This window comes from Oncorhynchus kisutch, linkage group LG10 (assembly GCF_002021735.2).
Source record: "Oncorhynchus kisutch isolate 150728-3 linkage group LG10, Okis_V2, whole genome shotgun sequence".
Lineage (NCBI taxonomy): Eukaryota > Metazoa > Chordata > Actinopteri > Salmoniformes > Salmonidae > Oncorhynchus > Oncorhynchus kisutch.
In genome coordinates, this window is record NC_034183.2 from 40,353,376 (window position 1) to 40,371,336 (window position 17,961).

At 43.3% G+C, this 17,961-nt stretch overlaps 1 protein-coding gene across 22 annotated transcripts in view; it reads left to right on the forward strand.

Annotated features, from left to right (window-relative positions):
* Positions 1-17,428, forward strand: part of LOC109898142 (dedicator of cytokinesis protein 7) — an 87,902-nt gene extending 70,474 nt beyond the window's left edge. For 4 of the 22 annotated variants that reach the window (XM_031833671.1, XM_031833680.1, XM_031833682.1 and 1 more), the window contains 18 exons: positions 2,747-2,909; positions 3,080-3,176; positions 3,522-3,539; positions 5,182-5,278; positions 5,751-5,885; positions 6,049-6,201; positions 6,460-6,618; positions 6,913-7,013; positions 7,081-7,273; positions 7,501-7,644; positions 7,900-8,031; positions 8,398-8,412; positions 10,681-10,806; positions 11,128-11,217; positions 11,381-11,617; positions 12,947-13,197; positions 13,361-13,528; positions 16,390-17,428. In XM_031833671.1, coding sequence (XP_031689531.1) covers positions 2,747-2,909; positions 3,080-3,176; positions 3,522-3,539; positions 5,182-5,278; positions 5,751-5,885; positions 6,049-6,201; positions 6,460-6,618; positions 6,913-7,013; positions 7,081-7,273; positions 7,501-7,644; positions 7,900-8,031; positions 8,398-8,412; positions 10,681-10,806; positions 11,128-11,217; positions 11,381-11,617; positions 12,947-13,197; positions 13,361-13,528; positions 16,390-16,432 — 2,322 coding nt within the window. In that variant the 3' untranslated portion in view covers positions 16,433-17,428. Of the gene's footprint in view, positions 1-2,746; positions 2,910-3,079; positions 3,177-3,521; positions 3,815-5,181; positions 5,279-5,750; positions 5,886-6,048; positions 6,202-6,459; positions 6,619-6,912; positions 7,014-7,080; positions 7,274-7,500; positions 7,645-7,899; positions 8,032-8,397; positions 9,635-10,671; positions 10,807-11,127; positions 11,218-11,380; positions 11,618-12,946; positions 13,198-13,360; positions 13,529-16,217; positions 16,238-16,389 lie in introns of those variants that run through there. The other 18 variants (XM_020492963.2, XM_020492960.2, XM_031833685.1 and 15 more) reach the window with 13 other exon arrangements.
* Positions 17,429-17,961: the final 533 nt, after the last annotated feature.

Below are 17,961 nucleotides of genomic sequence, written 5' to 3' on the forward strand. Positions count from 1 at the left end.
CAGTGTCCCAGAACTTTTTTGAGTTAGTGTTGCAGGAAGCAAATTTCCAAGTATGCTTGGGGTCATTGTCCATTTGGAAGACCCATTTATGACCAAGCTTTAACATCTTGAGATGTTGCTTCAATATATCCACATAATTTTCCTGCCTCACGATGCCATCTGTTTTGTGAAGTGCACCTGTCCCTCATGCAGCAAAGTACCCCCACAACATGATGCTGCCACCCCCATGCTTCACGGTTGGGATGGTGTTCTTCGGTTTGCAAGCCCCCCCTTTTCCTCCAAACATAACGATGGTCATTATGGCCAAACAGTTCTATTTTTGTTTCATCCGATCAGAGGACATTTCTCCAAAAAGTACAATCTTTGTCCCCATGTGCAAACTGTAGTCTGGCTTTTTTATGGCGGTTTTTGAGCAGTGCCTTCTTCCTTGCTGAGCGGCCTTTCAGGTTATGTCAATTTAGGACTTATATATATATATATATATAGATACTTTTGTACCTGTTTCCTTCCGCATCTTCACAAGATCCTTTTGATATTGTTCTGGGATTGATTTGCAGTTTTCGCACCAAGGTATGTTAATCTCTAGGAGACCGATTGCGTCTCCTTCCTGAGCGGTATGGCGGCTGCGTAGTCCCATGGTGTTTATACTTGCGTACTATTGTTTGTACAGATGAACGTGGTACCTTCAGGCGTTTGGAAATTGCTCCCAAGGATGAACCAGACTTGTGGAGTTCTACAATTTTTGGATTTCCCCATGATGTTTAAGCAGAGGCACTGAGTTTGAAGGTAGGACTTGAAATACATCCACAGGTACACCTCCAATTGACTCAAATGATGTCAATTAGCCTGACAGAAGCTTCTATTTTCCCTCATTTTTTCTGTCATAGTTGAAGTGTACCTATGATGAAAATTTCAGGCCTCATCTTTTTAAGTGTGAAAACTTGCACAATTGGTGGCTGACTAAATACTTTTTTTGCCCCACTGTACAAGTATTTCACACCAATTTAAAGATACACTTCTTGTTAAACCCACCACAGTGTCCGATTTCAAATAGGCTTTACGTCGCAAGCACCACAAACGATTGTTAGGTCAGAGCCAAGTCACAGAAAAACACAGCCATTTTTTCCAGCCAAAGAGAGGAGTCACAGGAGTAATCACTAACCTTTGATGATCTTCATCAGATGTCACTCATAGCACTTCATGTTACACAATACATGTATGTTTTGTTCAATACAGTTCATATTTATATCAAATAATCTCAGTATTCATTGGCGCGTTATGTTCAGTAGTTCCAAAAACATCCGGTGATTTTGCAGAGAGCCACATCAATTTACAGAAATACTCATCATAAATGTTGATGAAAATACAAGTGTTATACATGGAACTTTAGATACACTTCTCCGTAATGCAAACGCTGTGTCAGATTTCAAAAAAGCTCTACGGAAAAAGCAAACCATGCAATAATCTGAGTACGGTGCTCAGAGCCCAAACATGCCAAAAAGATATCCGCCATATTGTGCAGTCAACAGAAGTCAGAAATAACATTATAAATAATCACATACCTTTGATCATCTTCATCAGAATGCACTCCCAAGAATCCCAGGTCCACAATAAATGTTTTTTTTGTTCGATAATGTCCATCATTTATGTCCAAATAGCTCCTTTTGTTAGCGCGTTTGGTAATCAAATCCAAACTCACGAAGCGCGTTCACTAGGAGCAGACGAAATGTCAAAAAGTTCCGTTACAGTCCGTAGAAACATGTCAAACGAAGTATAGAATCAATCTTTAGGTTGTTTTTAACATACATCTTCAATAATGTTCCAACCGGAGAATTCCTTTGGCTGTAGAAAAGCATTGGAACAGAGTTCGCTCTCACGTAAACGAGCGTCACGAGCTCAAGGCATTCTGGCAGACCTCTGACTCATTCCCCTCTCATTCACCCCCACTTCACAGTAGAAGCATCAAACAAGGTTCTGAAGACTGTTGACATCGAGTGGACGCCTTAGGAAGTGCAACATGACCAATATCCCACTGTATCTTCAATAGGGAATGAGTTGAAAAACAACCAGGATGTGGGAAATCTGAGGTTGGTTGTTGTTTTTTCTCAGGTTTTTGCCTACCATATGAGTTCTGTTTTACTCACAGACATCATTCAAACAGTTTTAGAAACTTCAGAGTGTTTTATATCCAAATATACGAATAATGTGCATATATTAGCAACAGGACTGAGGAGCAGGTAGATTACTCTGGGCACATCTGCGCACCTTATTCATCCAAGCTACTCAATACTGCCCCCAGCCATAAGAAGTTAAAGTCAACTTGGTGTATGTAAACTTCAGACCCACTGGAATTGTGATACAGTGAAATAGTCTGTCTGTAAACAATTGTTGAAAAATTACTTGTGTCATGCACAAAGTAGATGTCCTAACCGTCTTGCCAAAACTATAGTTTGTTACAAGAAATGTGTGTAGTGGTTTAAAAACAAGTTTTAATGTCTCCAACCTAAGTGTATGTAAACCTCCGACTTCAACTGTGTGTGTGTGTCTTTCGGAGAGGTTGGGTTACAAGTGGAAGTATCAGTTGGACCTTGTGTGCAGTTGACTAATAAAGTCATCTTACTCGGAGAGCTTTCCTACTCTCTTCGGCTCACCTATAATCCATCTCTATTCCATTTTACCTCTCTTGCTGTGGTGGTGTGGCGCAGTAACCCTGTGTAACTTCTCTCCATCCTCATCGTGGAAAAAGGCCCATGTTGTTTTCACCACCATGCAGGGGAAGAAGGCCTTTGAGCGCATGAACAGCCTGACCTTCAAGAAGTCCAAAGACATGAGGGCCAAGCTGGAGGAGGCCATACTGGGGAGCATCGGGGCACGGCAGGAGATGGTCCGCCGCAGCAGGGGACAGCTGGGTACACACGGAACATACACGCACACACATTGGGAAAAGTGATCTGAAAATGACCATTCCATCTCTCTCGCCTTCACCTTCTCTTTCCCTTTCGCTCCACATCTCCTCACCCTCTCTACCCCTTTGCCTAATTTTTCTCTTCTCTCCTCCTCTTATGTCGTCCCCCCGTAGAGAGGAGTCCGTCAGGCAGTGCCTTCAGCAGCCAGGAAAACCTGCGCTGGAGAAAAGACATGACACACTGGCGCCAGCACAGCGAGAGGATGGACAAGTATGCTTGCGCTTTTTACACACACACACATACACACACACAGAGCGCGAGATAGAGAGGGATGCATGCACACATCGCCATCTCACAATCCACTCGGGCCCTATAGTGGGCTTCTTAAAAGAAACAAGAATCTAGTTTGAACTGAACAAGCCCACACCGAGCGATATGGGTTGGATTCCTGATGCTACAACAGCAGAATACACGCTGATAGACCCTATCCTATTGTTTTTAGATGCTCAGTGTTTAAAACGCCTGTAAGGCACATGCGTCTTTTCCTCTGTCCAATTTGATCTGTTAACTCATTCCTCCGAATGTTCTCTCGTGTCTCACTGTGCCTCTGTATAGGAGCCACAGATCACTCAGGTATTGTATTGAATGGTACCCCTGGAGTCAGTGTGCTGCTGTGCTCTGAGTTTCTCCTGCTGCTTTGGTGACCTGACTCATTACCTCCGAACCCTGACCTCTGACCCCCTAACCTCTCCTGTAACGGTGCTTGTGGTTTATCTCTGTCTGGCGCCTGCAGTGGGACTGCTGGTCCTTTAACCAGTGTGCAGTGCTCATTTGGGTTCTGACTGACATGTGTCTATTCCCTATTCTGGGTTTAGATGGGTGAAATCGATGTGATTCTGTCGCAAATGGTAGGCTCTCAATTGGTTGATTCAGCATGTGTGACAATTTGCACAGTAGAAAATGTAGATGATTGTACAGCATGTGTACTTGCCAATTAGACCCGTTTGTAATACTGAATGTCCGTTAATCAACAACAAAACAAATGGAAAAGCACTTTCATAGAAATCACATCTTCTATAGGTGTGGCCTCTCTACCCCTACCACTCTCCATCCAACCAGTGCCCCCCTAACCTTCCTCCTGTCTTACCTCTGCTGCCTAACATGCTGACCACACCACTCGCGTCATGTGCGCGAACATTGCGAAATAAATGTACACATACAACATATGTGTACATTCGCAAGCGCAAGCGTCTACTTGGCCAGGCGCTAAAATAGAAATTGGGTATATTTGTGACGCTCAACGCGCTTCAAGTCCGGCCTCTAGCATCTCCTCATTGGCTTTTAGGACCATATACCCACATGCCATCTCCTCATTGTTTTTTTAGGAGCGTATACCCACGTGGGTGATTGAAAGTTGAACTGAGGTCAGCACTCCAGTCAGTTGCAGTAATGTGCTGTAAAGTTGGTTGCCAACCGTCATATAAAGTCCAAAGAAAAAAAAACGCCTGAAGGAATGAGGAGAGATAATGAGAACCTAATTTGGTTTGCCGTTTTGTTGGAGTAGTGGACCTTGAGCATTTCAGGTAAAATAACAACCCAGTGTTTATATCCCAGGACAAATGAGCTAGCAACAGTAAGCTAGCTAGCTCTATTGCCATAAATGTTTAATGCTTTTTGACCTGTTCCCAAATTAATAGAATTGGTTCAGAGTTTGTTTTGATATTTCAACCTGCGTGTCCTGATTGCTTCTGGTGTGAGTGAACTAAATCAACGTGTGCACGTTGACGCACGTACGCGTCCGGTTTGGTCAGCATGTAACTAACCCCCCCCCCCCCCCCCCAAGGGTTGGAAGTGCGTTTGGGTCCCTGGTCCCCTGCTCTCCTCTCAGCGTGTAGCTACCGTGTGCTCTGGACTCTGTGGTGTACTGTGTGAGTACTGTGTCGTGCAGGTTTAGAGACAGCATCCTACTACACAGCCCAGGGAGTCCAACCCAAACCCAGGAGCCTTTAGTAGTTAGGTGTGTGACTCGTCAACTGTAACAAAGCATGTCATGACCCCCCCACCACCATCATCCTATTCTTCAACCCCTCCATACACCAAACCCCTTACAGTACGTTGCACATGGAAGAACTCCTGTCTGTGTGCGATGGCTCAAATGTGACTGACAGGCATGATGAGTGCTGTGGCATTCAAGGGGACCCCATAAATATGGAGCTGGCCAGCGGCCATTTTGGAGAGTGTCTGACCTTCTGTCCCGTCCTGTTTCCTGTGACAGGACCCGAGCGGAGCTGGAGCATGAAGCACTTATTGACGGTAACCTGGCAACGGAGGCCAACCTGATCATTCTGGACACTCTGGAGATCATCGTCCAGGTACAGAGGAATGACGTTTCCACCAGCAGCACTGCATATATTGCGACGAGAGAGATGCAAGACTTTGCCAGACTCTCACAGTCGCTAACAGTATTGGCGCATGTGTACGTGCACAGGTTCGCTTCACGCTCTTGCAGTGTGGCAGCCAGGGCGCCAAAATATCTGATAAGTATAGCCTCGTGCTACAGCCCTCTTAGTTGTTGTGGAAATGTACCCACTATGCTGTTTACTCTGTGCACCTATGTCATATCGCTGAGTCTACCTTTAAGAGGCACCGGACTCCTCACACACGCACACAGTCAGGTTGTAAGATGGACACACTTGCAAACCAAATTTCCCTCTGGAGACAATACAAATGTATTGATTGATTGTGGTATGTATTTTTAAATGTTGTTTTATTTAACCTTTATTTAACTCGGCAAGTCAATTTAGAGCAATTCTTATTTGCAATGACACTATTTGTGTATCCTAGGCGGTGTCTGTGACCGAGTCGAAGGAGTGTATCCTGGGGGGAATGTTGAAGGTGCTGCTCCATAGCATGGCCTGTAACCAGAGTGCCCTCTACCTCCAGCACTGCTTTGCTACACAGAGGGCTCTCGTCTCCAAGGTCAGAATTGACTTTCTGTCTACAATCGTGTCGATATCTTCCATCGAGGAGTTGCACCTTTTTAAAGAGATTTTGTGAGGTAGATTTGTAAAACGTCTGCGTACTGTCATAGTATTGTCTGTTTATCATACTTACGTACATTTCTGTGTGCGTGTGTGTGTAGTTCCCAGAGCTGCTGTTCGAGGAGGAGACAGAGCAGTGTGCTGACCTGTGTCTGCGTCTACTGAGGAACTGTAGCAGCAGTATTGGCACCATCAGATCCCATGCCTCCGCTTCGCTCTACCTGCTCATGAGGCAGAACTTTGAGATCGGCAACGTAAGTACAACGTCAGGACAACGCACAGCAAACACGGACACATAAGAGTACTGTCTACCTGCCCGCTACTTAACCAATTTCCAATACAACTATTGATCCCTTTAGGGGTCATTGAGTCCTTATTGATGAAACACAGGAGAAGGATTGCACGTCTTGTACATATTCCACATGTTCCTCCTTTTCAGGACAGGTTCCATTGTCCATGTAGGTGTTCTATGTTCTCGCTGTTTCTCTGACTGGCCCTGCTCCTTTTTGTAGAATTTTGCCCGGGTGAAGATGCAGGCGACCATGTCCCTGTCCTCCTTGGTGGGAACGTCTCAGAACTTCAACGAGGAATTCCTCCGGCGTTCCCTGAAGACCATCTTGACCTACGGCGAGGAAGACCTGGAACTCCGGGAGACCACCTTCCCTGACCAGGTAACCGCAGCAGACATGCAGGATGTCAATAGATTAGTACGGACTTACTGACATTTAATCCTTTTTAGTTATTGTGGTACTAAGCAGTGGAAGTACTTGTTCAATATATAAAAGTGCTCTATAAAAACACACAAAAACACACACAAGAACATATAAAAACACACACAAAAAAACAGATGAAAATGTCGTCAGAAAATGGCTGGCAGGAAAGGGAATACCTTGTCCAATCACGTGAGAGGATGATGTCACCTTATTACCCATGCTTCATGTTTCTATCTTTTGTGTGTACTTTAGGTCCAGGATCTGGTGTTCAACCTGCACATGATCCTGTCTGATACAGTCAAGATGAAGGAGCACCAGGAGGACCCAGAAATGCTCATAGACCTCATGTACAGGTATGGAACACACACACACACACACACATTGAACTTTTCTTCAAGGCGTTGCTGCGTCTGTGTCCAGGATCGCTAAGGGTTACCAGACGTCTCCAGACCTGCGTCTGACGTGGATGCAGAACATGGCGGGTAAACACTCTGAGAGGACCAATCACGCGGAGGCAGCCCAGTGTCTGGTGCACAGCGCAGCCCTGGTGGCGGAATACCTCAGCATGCTGGAGGACCGCAAGTACCTGCCGGTCGGCTGTGTCACCTTTCAGGTGAGGACAGGGGAAAATACTATTTTAGGACTGTATATTTGACTAGGAAATCATCCTGGAGAGACATGGTACTACAGGTTTAGTCCTAGCTCAGTGCCATCACAACTGACTCCAATTTATCAACTGAATATACAAAAAAAAAATATTCCCACGATTAACCCATTAGAGTGATATGTCTGTGTCTAAATAACGAGTGACCATGTGTGACTCGTCTTTCTCCGTTTCAGAACGTCTCTTCCAACGTGCTGGAGGAGTCTGCCGTGTCTGACGACGTGGTGTCTCCCGATGAGGAGGGTATCTGCTCGGGGAAATACTTCACCGAGGCTGGCCTAGTGGGGCTGCTGGATCAGGCTGCTTCCTCCTTCTCCCTGGTGAGAAAGAACTACTGCACTTAAGATAGACCAGAGGCAGTCCACTACTGGTTTATCTGTGACACATGGAGCGTTGTCAAGGCTTAATCTAACCACTCATAGTAATAAATACTTCACATAACCAGACCTGGGTCAAATACTTAAGATGCACTTAATCTTTTTTGCCCGGTATAGGAGAACCAATGGAATAGTCCCAAAAGTGCAATCCCCAAGCTAAATCAAGCACACCTCAATTCTTTCAATACCTTTTCCCAGGCTGGTATGTACGAGGCGGTGAATGAGGTGTACAAGGTCCTGATCCCCATCCACGAGGCCAACCGGGACACCAAGAAGTTGGCCACCATACATGGTAAACTACAGGAAGCCTTTGGCAAAATCGTGCATCAGGTAAAGCCACATGCTTTTATTTAGCTCTTGCCCTATACATACTGTAGGTATAGAGAACTGACAGACAGGACTGTTACGTGCCCAACAGACACTGTTACGTGCCCCACCTCTGTATGGAGGTCGTTTAGGACTGCCTGTCTGTGGATCTTACCCGTGCATGTCTGTGATTCTGGGACAGAGAAACACGTACTGTGACTGTACTGTGCCATGTGTGTGTTAGGAGCATGGACCCACCAGTGCATATTGTCTGTTGGAGGCATTGCAGGAAAGAGCATGCCAAATATGTACACTCTCAGACCGACAGTCACTGCAGTGTACCAACGTGACTCTAAACGTGTTTATATTGTATTTTCTTTGTCACCACAGAGCACTGGCTGGGAGGTAGGTCCTAATGGTTCCTGCTTGGCCTGCTCATTTACTTTTTGTCTCTACTTCATGTTTATTATTTGCTAGTTGTGTTGCTCTCTGCTGCTATGTTACATTATACTGTACCATCCATTAACATCTACCTAGACCTGGTGCTGTCTGTTTGTCCTTCCGTCCAACCAACTGTGGGACTGCTGATGCCATGTGACGGGCAGCAACCCTCCTCCTCTTCCTCCTCATTCTCCTTTCCTCTTCTGCTCTGTCTGCGGAAGAGGTTGTTTTAACATGACCGTTTTGGCAGGCCATGCATGGGAGCCCCAGTGTGTTACTAATGGCAAGTCTTGGTGAATGAGGACTTCACCTACTTGCACCCCTGCCTTGTCAGACCGTCTCTCATCAACAACAAACTGTCTGGTCTGGTCGGGCGTCAACACTGGTCTGGTCGGGCGTCAACATCTGGTCTGTTGCTCGCTCACCTGTTGTCACAACTCATCTCACAGGATTAGATTTTAGTCAGATATTCGTGCTGAGGATACACTCCCCCAGGTTGTTCTCTCGATACACACTCTCACAAACCAGAGCCCTTTTGTAATAGAACAAATTAACCACAAACCAGTTTCAACTGGATCCACATTCGGTTAAGAAACGTTGAATTTCAAGAGGGTGCAAGTCCAAGGATTTTGGACTGGCTTGTTAGATTTGTCCCACCTCAAAGTGAAATGTTCTCCCTTTTTTATTTGGGAAAAAGACTAACTAAATCGACCCCTGAGTTCCTTCATTCATACTGCTGCTGTTGTGTTATTAACTGGTATTAACCTGGTGTGTTGCATGACAAGGACAGAACACTCCTCCTCTTTCTCCTGAGGGAACTTAAGGACTGGGAGTACAGCTCCCTGAATGTTTCCAGGGACTGTGGAGCTCCATCACCACCATGACTGCATTCTCTTTTTTTTGCTCTCTTATCTCTCCCTCTCTCCTTCCACCTCCCTTTACTTTACTCTGTCTTTCTCTGCATGTTTTGTGTCGTGTGTTCTTAAAGTCAAAAGGAATAGTTTGGATATTGGTGGTTGCTGTCTATTCTATTTGCCTTGGTTTGTGTTGTTCTTGTGGTGTTCTTGTTTAGTTTCTCTAATGAATTACCTGGAATCCTGATTAAAATGTGTTCTTGTTTTCTCCTTTTGATTTCCCTGGTTGCCATGCCGACCCCTCCTTCCCACTTTACTAATTGTGTGTTGTGGTAAGTTTCTAGTTTGAGGATTACTTTATTTCTGTTACTTTTTTGAAGGGGAATGTAATGCAATAAACCACTGACAAACAACCACTGAGCCAAATGGCAGAGCAACTGATCACAGGAAAATATGCTATGTATTTCACTCTGTACTATATACCTATATTGCCACGGCCATGTAAGTTAAGATCATTGTTCAATGCAACCAATAGGAGCAGTACTGGGAGCTTGCAGCCTTGAGTTGATCTGGTTGGGCTCAGTCCTGACCTGTTTCTGTACAGCCACGTATATATCCTCCCCCTCTTCACACACACACACACACATACCACACCGACACACACCCGTTTCCTTAGCTGCTCCACTCCTTCCTGAAAAACTACAGAGCTCTCTGCTTGACCAGCGCCTGTTCATTTCATTTGGCTCTGTCCATCCTCATTCATCTGTCAGTTTAAAGGCTTGGGTACCTGGCCATCTGGACCTTAGACCGTGACAGACTTTTTACACGTGTACTCAAATCAAGTCAGATGTTATTGGTCACACACACACATATTTATCAGCTGTTATTGCGGGTGTAGCGAAATGCTTGTGTTCCCAGCTCCAACCATGCACACGTCAACACAACACCCAGAAATAAATACTGTTTCTAGGCCATTGCACATATTCCAATCTGATCAGCGATAACACATCATTGGTCAACGTGGTCATTGATAGAGCCTCTGAGAGTTGTTTGTTTATTCAAACATTTACATTCACCTAATAACAGTGTTTATTACGCTGAAGGTCGTTGGTCTGTGTTCATAGTTGGTGTTTGCTGAGGATGAGAACTTGGAACTTGATGGTTTCACTGAGTTGGATGGATTTCAGCTAATGCATCAATAGTCTGGCTCAGACATAATCAGACTGGCACCATCCACGGGGTTATTACCGTGCTTTATCCTTACACTTCTGATGACATTCTGTGTAAAAGCAACATGTTTTTGTTCAAGTAGCATGCATGCGCTTATATTTTACATTTGCCCACGTAAAACATGTTTTCTGTCTCACAGGATGGGAAGAGAATGTTCGGTACTTACTTCAGAGTCGGATTTTACGGCTCTAAATTTGGGGACTTGGACGAGCAGGAGTTTGTGTACAAAGAGCCTGCCATCACCAAGCTAGCAGAGGTCTCACACCGACTCGAGGTAAATGGCAGTTTGTCTCAAACTATCTTTTGGTTATTTTTTTCCAATTAGGCCACTGTTGATAACAGTCCTGAAATGTTTCGCATGTCAGCAGTCAAGTTTTCAAGATGTTGGACTTTCAAGATGGAAAGTGTCTCTTACTACAGTACATTATGTTTTGGGACCGTATCAACAGTGGACTAAAGAAAGAAATACCAAAAGATTGTTTTTCAGTGGATTTTTCCTTTAGGTAATGGTCTCTTCTCAGTTTGTGAAATGGTCTCGGTCTACTCTGTGAGAGAGCTGGAGCACAGAGTGTGTCCTGTGTGTTTGATCTCTTAGGGGTTTTATGGCGAGCGCTATGGGGAAGACCAGGTGGAAGTCATTAAGGACTCCAATCTAGTGGACAAGTGCAAACTGGACCCAAATAAGGTGCGTGTGGCGGTGGGGGAGAGGGTTTGTGGATAAAGATGTAATTCCAAATAATCACTTATTTGAATATTCATTTAGGTTATTTGAAGGCTATTGGTTATTTATGTGTATTGTGGTTGATGTTGGTAAAACAGGTGTCACTGTGTGTCTTTACTGTGTCCAGGCTTATGTCCAGATCACATACGTGGAGCCGTACTTTGACACCTATGAAATGAAGGACCGCATCACGTACTTCGACAAGAACTACAACCTGCGGCGCTTTGTCTACTGCACGCCGTTCACGCTGGACGGGCGTGCGCACGGGGATCTGCACGATCAGTTCAAGCGCAAAACCATCCTGACCACCTCCCACGCCTTCCCCTACATCAAGACCCGCATCAACATCATCCACAAAGAAGAGGTGAGGCACTGGCACGTCATCTCATAGAGTGACCATTACAGCGATGTTCTTACTGACAATCATTCGTATGAAAAACAGGCATATACAGTGGGGAGAACAAGTATTTGATACACTGCCGATTTTGCAGGTTTTCCTACTTACAAAGCATGTAGAGGTCTGTAATTTTTATCATAGGTACACTTCAACTGTGAGACGGAATCTAAAACAAGAATCCAGAAAATCACATTTGTATGATTTTAAGTAATTAATTTGCATTTTATTGCATGACATAAGTATTTGATCACCTACCAACCAGTAAGAATTCCGGCTCTCACAGACCTGTTAGTTTTTCTTTAAGAAGCCCTCCTGTTCTCCACTCATTACCTGTATTAACTGCACCTGTTTGAACTCGTTACCTGTATAAAAGACACCTGTCCACACACTCAATCAAACAGACTCCAACCTCTCCACAATGGCCAAGACCAGAAAGCCGTGTAAGGACATAAGGGATAAAATTGTAGACCTGCACAAGGCTGGGATGGGCTACAGGACAATAGGCAAGCAGCTTGGTGAGAAGGCAACAACTGTTGGTGCAATTATTAGAAAATTGAAGAAGTTCAAGATGACAGTCAATCACCCTCGGTCTGGGGCTCCATGCAAGATCTCACCTCGTGGGGCATCAATGATCATGAGGAAGGTGAGGGATCAGCCCAGAACTACACGGCAGGACCTGGTCAATGACCTGAAGAGAGCTGGGACCACAGTCTCAAAGAAAACCATTAGTAACACACTACGCCATCATGGATTAAAATCCTGCAGCGCAAAGGTCCCCCTGGTCAAGCCAGTGCATGTCCAGCCCCGTCTGAAGTTTGCCAATGACCATCTGGATGATCTTGGCCAACAACCTCGTTCCCTCAGTAAGAGCATTGAAGATGGGTCGTGGCTGGGTCTTCCAGCATGACAATGACCCGAAACACACAGCCAGGGCAACTATGTGGCCTAGCCAGTCTCCAGACCTGAACACAATAGAAAATCTTTGGAGGGAGCTGAAAGTCTGTATTGCCCAGCAACAGCCCTGAAACCTGAAGGATCTGGAGAAGTTCTGTATGGAGGAGTGGGCCTCCATACAGAGATTCCATAGATTCCGTCTCTCACAGTTGAAGTGTAGAGGTCTAAAAAATTAGACCTCTACATGCTTTGTAAGTAGGAAAAGCTGCAAAATCGGCAGTGTATCAAATACTTGTTCTCCCCACTGTATCCCTGTCTGTTACTTTTAAATATTGAAGCAATTGTCTCTCGTCTGCTTTCTCCATCTGATTGTCAATCCCTGTCTCTCTGACCCTGTGTTAGATCAGCTCCATGCCCATTGAGGTGGCCATAGAGGATATGCAGAAGAAGACCCAGGAGCTGGCCTTCGCCACTCACCAGGACCCCTCCGATGCCAAGATGCTGCAAATGGTCCTGCAGGGGTCTGTGGGGACCACCGTCAACCAGGGACCTCTGGAAGTGGCCCAGGTGTTCCTTTCAGAGATCCCCAGTGACCCTAAACTCTACAGACACCACAACAAACTACGCCTCTGCTTCAAAGACTTCACGAAGAGGTGAAGTACCAATTACTGCTCTAGAGGTCAATAAAGTTGATTTAATTTAAAGTACTGTTGTTTGTAAATCAAGATTATGGACTCCAATTCCCTGTGCTGTATGAAACAGGTCTTATTGAAGTCCAGTGCTCTGCTCTCACCTGTCCTATTCTCCTCCATACAGGTGTGAAGACGCCCTCCGTAAGAACAAGAGTCTAATTGGTCCAGACCAGAAGGAGTACCAGAGGGAGTTGGAGAGGAACTACCATCGTCTGAAGGAGGCGCTACAGCCACTCATCTGCAGAAAGATACCCCAGCTTTATAAACCTGTGCTGCAGGTCACCTCTCACAGGTGTGTGTGTGTGTGTGTGTGTGTGTGTGTGTGTGTGTGTGTGTGTGTGTGTGTGTGTGTGTGTGTGTGTGTTGACAAGCAGGAACATGCTTGTGAACATTAGAAATGGTTTAACTTTAAACTAGGGGTGTGCCGATCTCGTCATACTGGAAATTCGGAATCGTATCCATTTTATCACACTTTGATACTCGTAATCAGATTTAGTCTTGATCGGAAAACCCGGACGTGCGCTTTAAATGCTGGTAAAGTCTAAACCTCAAGTGCACATTACTGCTCTATCACTCAGAGTGCATCATTATGTTCCTTGTCGTGGAATTATTCGATTCAAAAGGAGAGACTTGTACATTTCTTCAAAACAAGTAAACGTTCTTATTTAATTACTGCAGTAGTGGAGCTTGTCAACAAGCCCCCCCCATAGGTGATACGTTGAGCCCAACCAGCAGGACTAAGCCACAGCATTTTATAGCAAAGTCCATCCTCCTGGATGTTCATGGCAAACAACAGATGTATGGAATGGGTCACAAGGTTAAGATTCGTATGAAAGATGCTAATAATTCACAGCAAAGGCTATCCGCTGTCGAGACTGTTCTCGTTGTGTAGAAACCAGAGTCTGGCCCCACCAACTCAATACTGGAGCCATCTCCCCATGGTAACCCAGTACAGAAACGGTAACTCATGCTATGGAATTTGGTCTTGTTAGGTTCATGGTAAATCTTCTGTCAGCATTAAAGCTCCTAGAGGCCCATCCTCAGTAGAATACACACAGATGAAAGTGTTCTGAGAACCTGTTATTCTGTTGCATAAAACAACCATTTGATGCAATAACAGTATTATAACATAATCTTGCAATTTTCTCCACCATGTCCTTCATTCATTCACCCACATTGTTAAATGACCCCGACAGATGAAAATGCACATGATTTACTTAATCCTATTCAATTATCAACAAAATAGGCTACTAACTAAAATGTATGGCTGGCTACTAGTGCCTGCATTTATTCCAGACACAGATTTAAATGAAGGTAGGCTAATTCGCTTGCCCCTGTATATTGTTTCACTTTCGAGAGGAGCAAAACTTTTCTCTACTGACACTTATGCCACAACATTTGTATAATAAAAATAAACTACATTTGACATTTTATTTTCTAATGATCTGTCGCTCGGTAAAACTTTTCACTGACTTGTTGATGCTCGATTGAAAATGTAACAAAGTGGATGATTTATAATAATGCATATAAAATGTAAGTGTAGCCTACATATGAAATGGTGTTTCAGGTCTAGTAGTTACATGAAACTATGCTATTACAGTGCCTTGCGAAAGTATTCGGCCCCCTTGAACTTTGCGACCTTTTGCCACATTTCAGGCTTCAAACATAAAGATATAAAACTGTATTTTTTTGTGAAGAATCAACAACAAGTGGGACACAATCATGAAGTGGAACGACATTTATTGGATATTTCAAACTTTTTTAACAAATCAAAAACTGAAAAATTGGGCGTGCAAAATTATTCAGCCCCCTTAAGTTAATACTTTGTAGCGCCACCTTTTGCTGCGATTACAGCTGTAAGTCGCTTGGGGTATGTCTCTATCAGTTTTGCACATCGAGAGACTGACATTTTTTCCCATTCCTCCTTGCAAAACAGCTCGAGCTCAGTGAGGTTGGATGGAGAGCATTTGTGAACAGCAGTTTTCAGTTCTTTCCACAGATTCTCGATTGGATTCAGGTCTGGACTTTGACTTGGCCATTCTAACACCTGGATATGTTTATTTTTGAACCATTCCATTGTAGATTTTGCTTTATGTTTTGGATCATTGTCTTGTTGGAAGACAAATCTCCGTCCCAGTCACAGGTCTTTGCAGACTCCATTCTTCCAGAATGGTCCTGTATTTGGCTACTTTCGCACGGCACTGTATATATTCAGTATTTTGGGCTTATGTAGAATACTGATGAATCATTAAGTGATCTTGCGAGACGTTGATTCACTTTAAGTTTTACACTTTATTAAACAAGCACCATTCTGAGAAGTGACGAAGCATCGCTCCGGTGCGATCTGGTCGATCTATACCCCTGTATAATAGAATGTGTCGGTCTACGAGAGGATCTCCGAGAAACTCCTCATTTAGAAATATTTGTCATCTTCATTTACACGGTTTTGGCTGCACCCTTCAGCAACACACTATCACAATAAATGTAGTAAATAAAATAAATAATAAATAAAAAAACTCTCACCTGGGATTAGAAGCCTGACTGTGAGCTATCTGTCCAACTTACGTTTGTTGCATGTTTTACTGACTTTGATTAGCAGATGGTGCTGTGTGACTTCTGTTAAGGACGCTCATGGGGGGAAAAAGGGTATGGTCACGTCAGTGTTTTTAATTGGCCGATACAATATTTGTCACCGGAAAAATCATGTCCAGCTGGTGTTTTTAGCATAGGGATAAGTATGCCAGGTTATTTGATAGGAAAAAGCTAACAAGTAGCGTTATATCACGTGCAACTATGGCAACAATTTTTTTTAGAGACATAGAAACAGTTTACATGTAAACTGCATCTAATGTTCACAACACTTTCTTTGGAGTGTTTATGATGTTAATTTGGATGTATGAAGTACTCCTATTGCTTATGTTTTGTCATGCATTCCCCTCCACATAAATATGATTTCCTGCTTTTGCTTCTGTTAAATGCAGCAAACGGACAGCTTCACCAGGTAGTTTGCTATTCTGTGATTTGGAATCACCTCTGTAAAACTGTCTGCACTTGGTCTCTACTGGGTGTAAGGTTATATGCATGGCCAATCTGGTATGTCTTGGCTTCTTCATATTTCACTGACTTTGCATTCTGTGTTCTTTTTTTCCACAGGGATTCCTTCAGCAGAATGAGTCTCCGCAAGCTTGAACTTTGAAGATGAAGACATTTTTTTAAATTAAGAATCATTGCCTTAGTTTTATTCATGTGTATAGACAGAGTCAGCGTTCCCGATAGCGAGCAGACGGAAAGCTAAAGAAGTGTTACCACGAACTCGGTTACGTCATACAAGTGTCTTATTCGTTTACAGGCAGGCAGCCTGTTTACGCAATCAGTGGGTTTAACAAAGTGGATCTTACTACGTGTAATGTCAAATCTGTATTCATATTTCACGTGTGCACTTTTTTTTATTTACTGTGTATCAATGCATTTTACAACTTGAACATTTTAATATTTAATCAGAAATTGGAAGGAAAGAAAACTTGCAAAATATGTACTGACACTATTTATCATCATGCTTTCTCATTTTTAGTTAGGGAAATGTTTTAAACATTGACATTGAATAGTTATGTATTTTTTTTTGTTGACTATTTTACTAAATAAATATTTGAATGTCCAAATGGGTGAGTAATTGTTCTTTGAAGACGAAAAGACAATCTTGAAGAACTCTGCATATGCTGGTGTTTTATTAAATGTACAAGAGAATCTACAAATTAGGAGGAGCGACAAGTTTAAAACGTGGGAATAATTCACATGCAAAAGAATCTACTCTGGACTTTTCTGGTTTCAAAACCAAACCATTTATTTTCAATCTTTAGAATATCATATTTTTGAACAGCAGGGAAAAGATTCATAGAAATGTTGTTTTACATAAGTTACAACTTTATTGCTTATAGTAAATCATCATTCTAGATATGATCTTTCATAAGGCCAGAACTTGTTTAACTGGAATGAGGTACTGCTGTTGGACAGAAATTTACAAGAAAACATCCCATGTAGGCTACATACATTACATGTTTTTGCACCATGGATTAGTCTTCTTCAATACGATGTTGTACTAGCATTTTGTAAAGTGATTGGCTAGGTATTTATTGACTGCTCGAATGTATTTATAAAATTTTGTACATAATAATAAATAGACCAAGAAATGTTATTTTCTACACGTGCAAAAGTTATTCCACCAAGAATTAGACAGAGATGGTCACCTTTATCTGTATCTAACTGAACTTAAACATTATGGACCAAAACTGAGCAGCTTATTTCTGACGGTCCAACAGTATTTGAAGGCATGGAGCCAGTGTTTTCCCTAAGTAAAGCTATGGACTTCCCGGACCGTGGGGGCTTAAAATAAGGTTGCCTAATGAGCTGTATTTTGGTGGCCTCTGGTACGTTATAATGACTTGATTCCATCTAAAATACACAGCAGAATGATTGGCTACTTCATCAAATTGTGGTACTGTGTAGAAAGACATGGCTTTACAATTTTAAATTACTGCAAATGTATACGAATTCAGTGTATTATTAGTTATTTTGGATGTTGTCTAGGCCTATATGAAAAGACTGGTTTCAAGTCTTACATCCAGTTTTACTGCATGACATGAATTACTGTGTCCGTAGGAACCAGGGCTATCGCTCAATGCAAGCCATTTCGATCTACGGTGTCCACAGATCGATTTATAAGCGGAA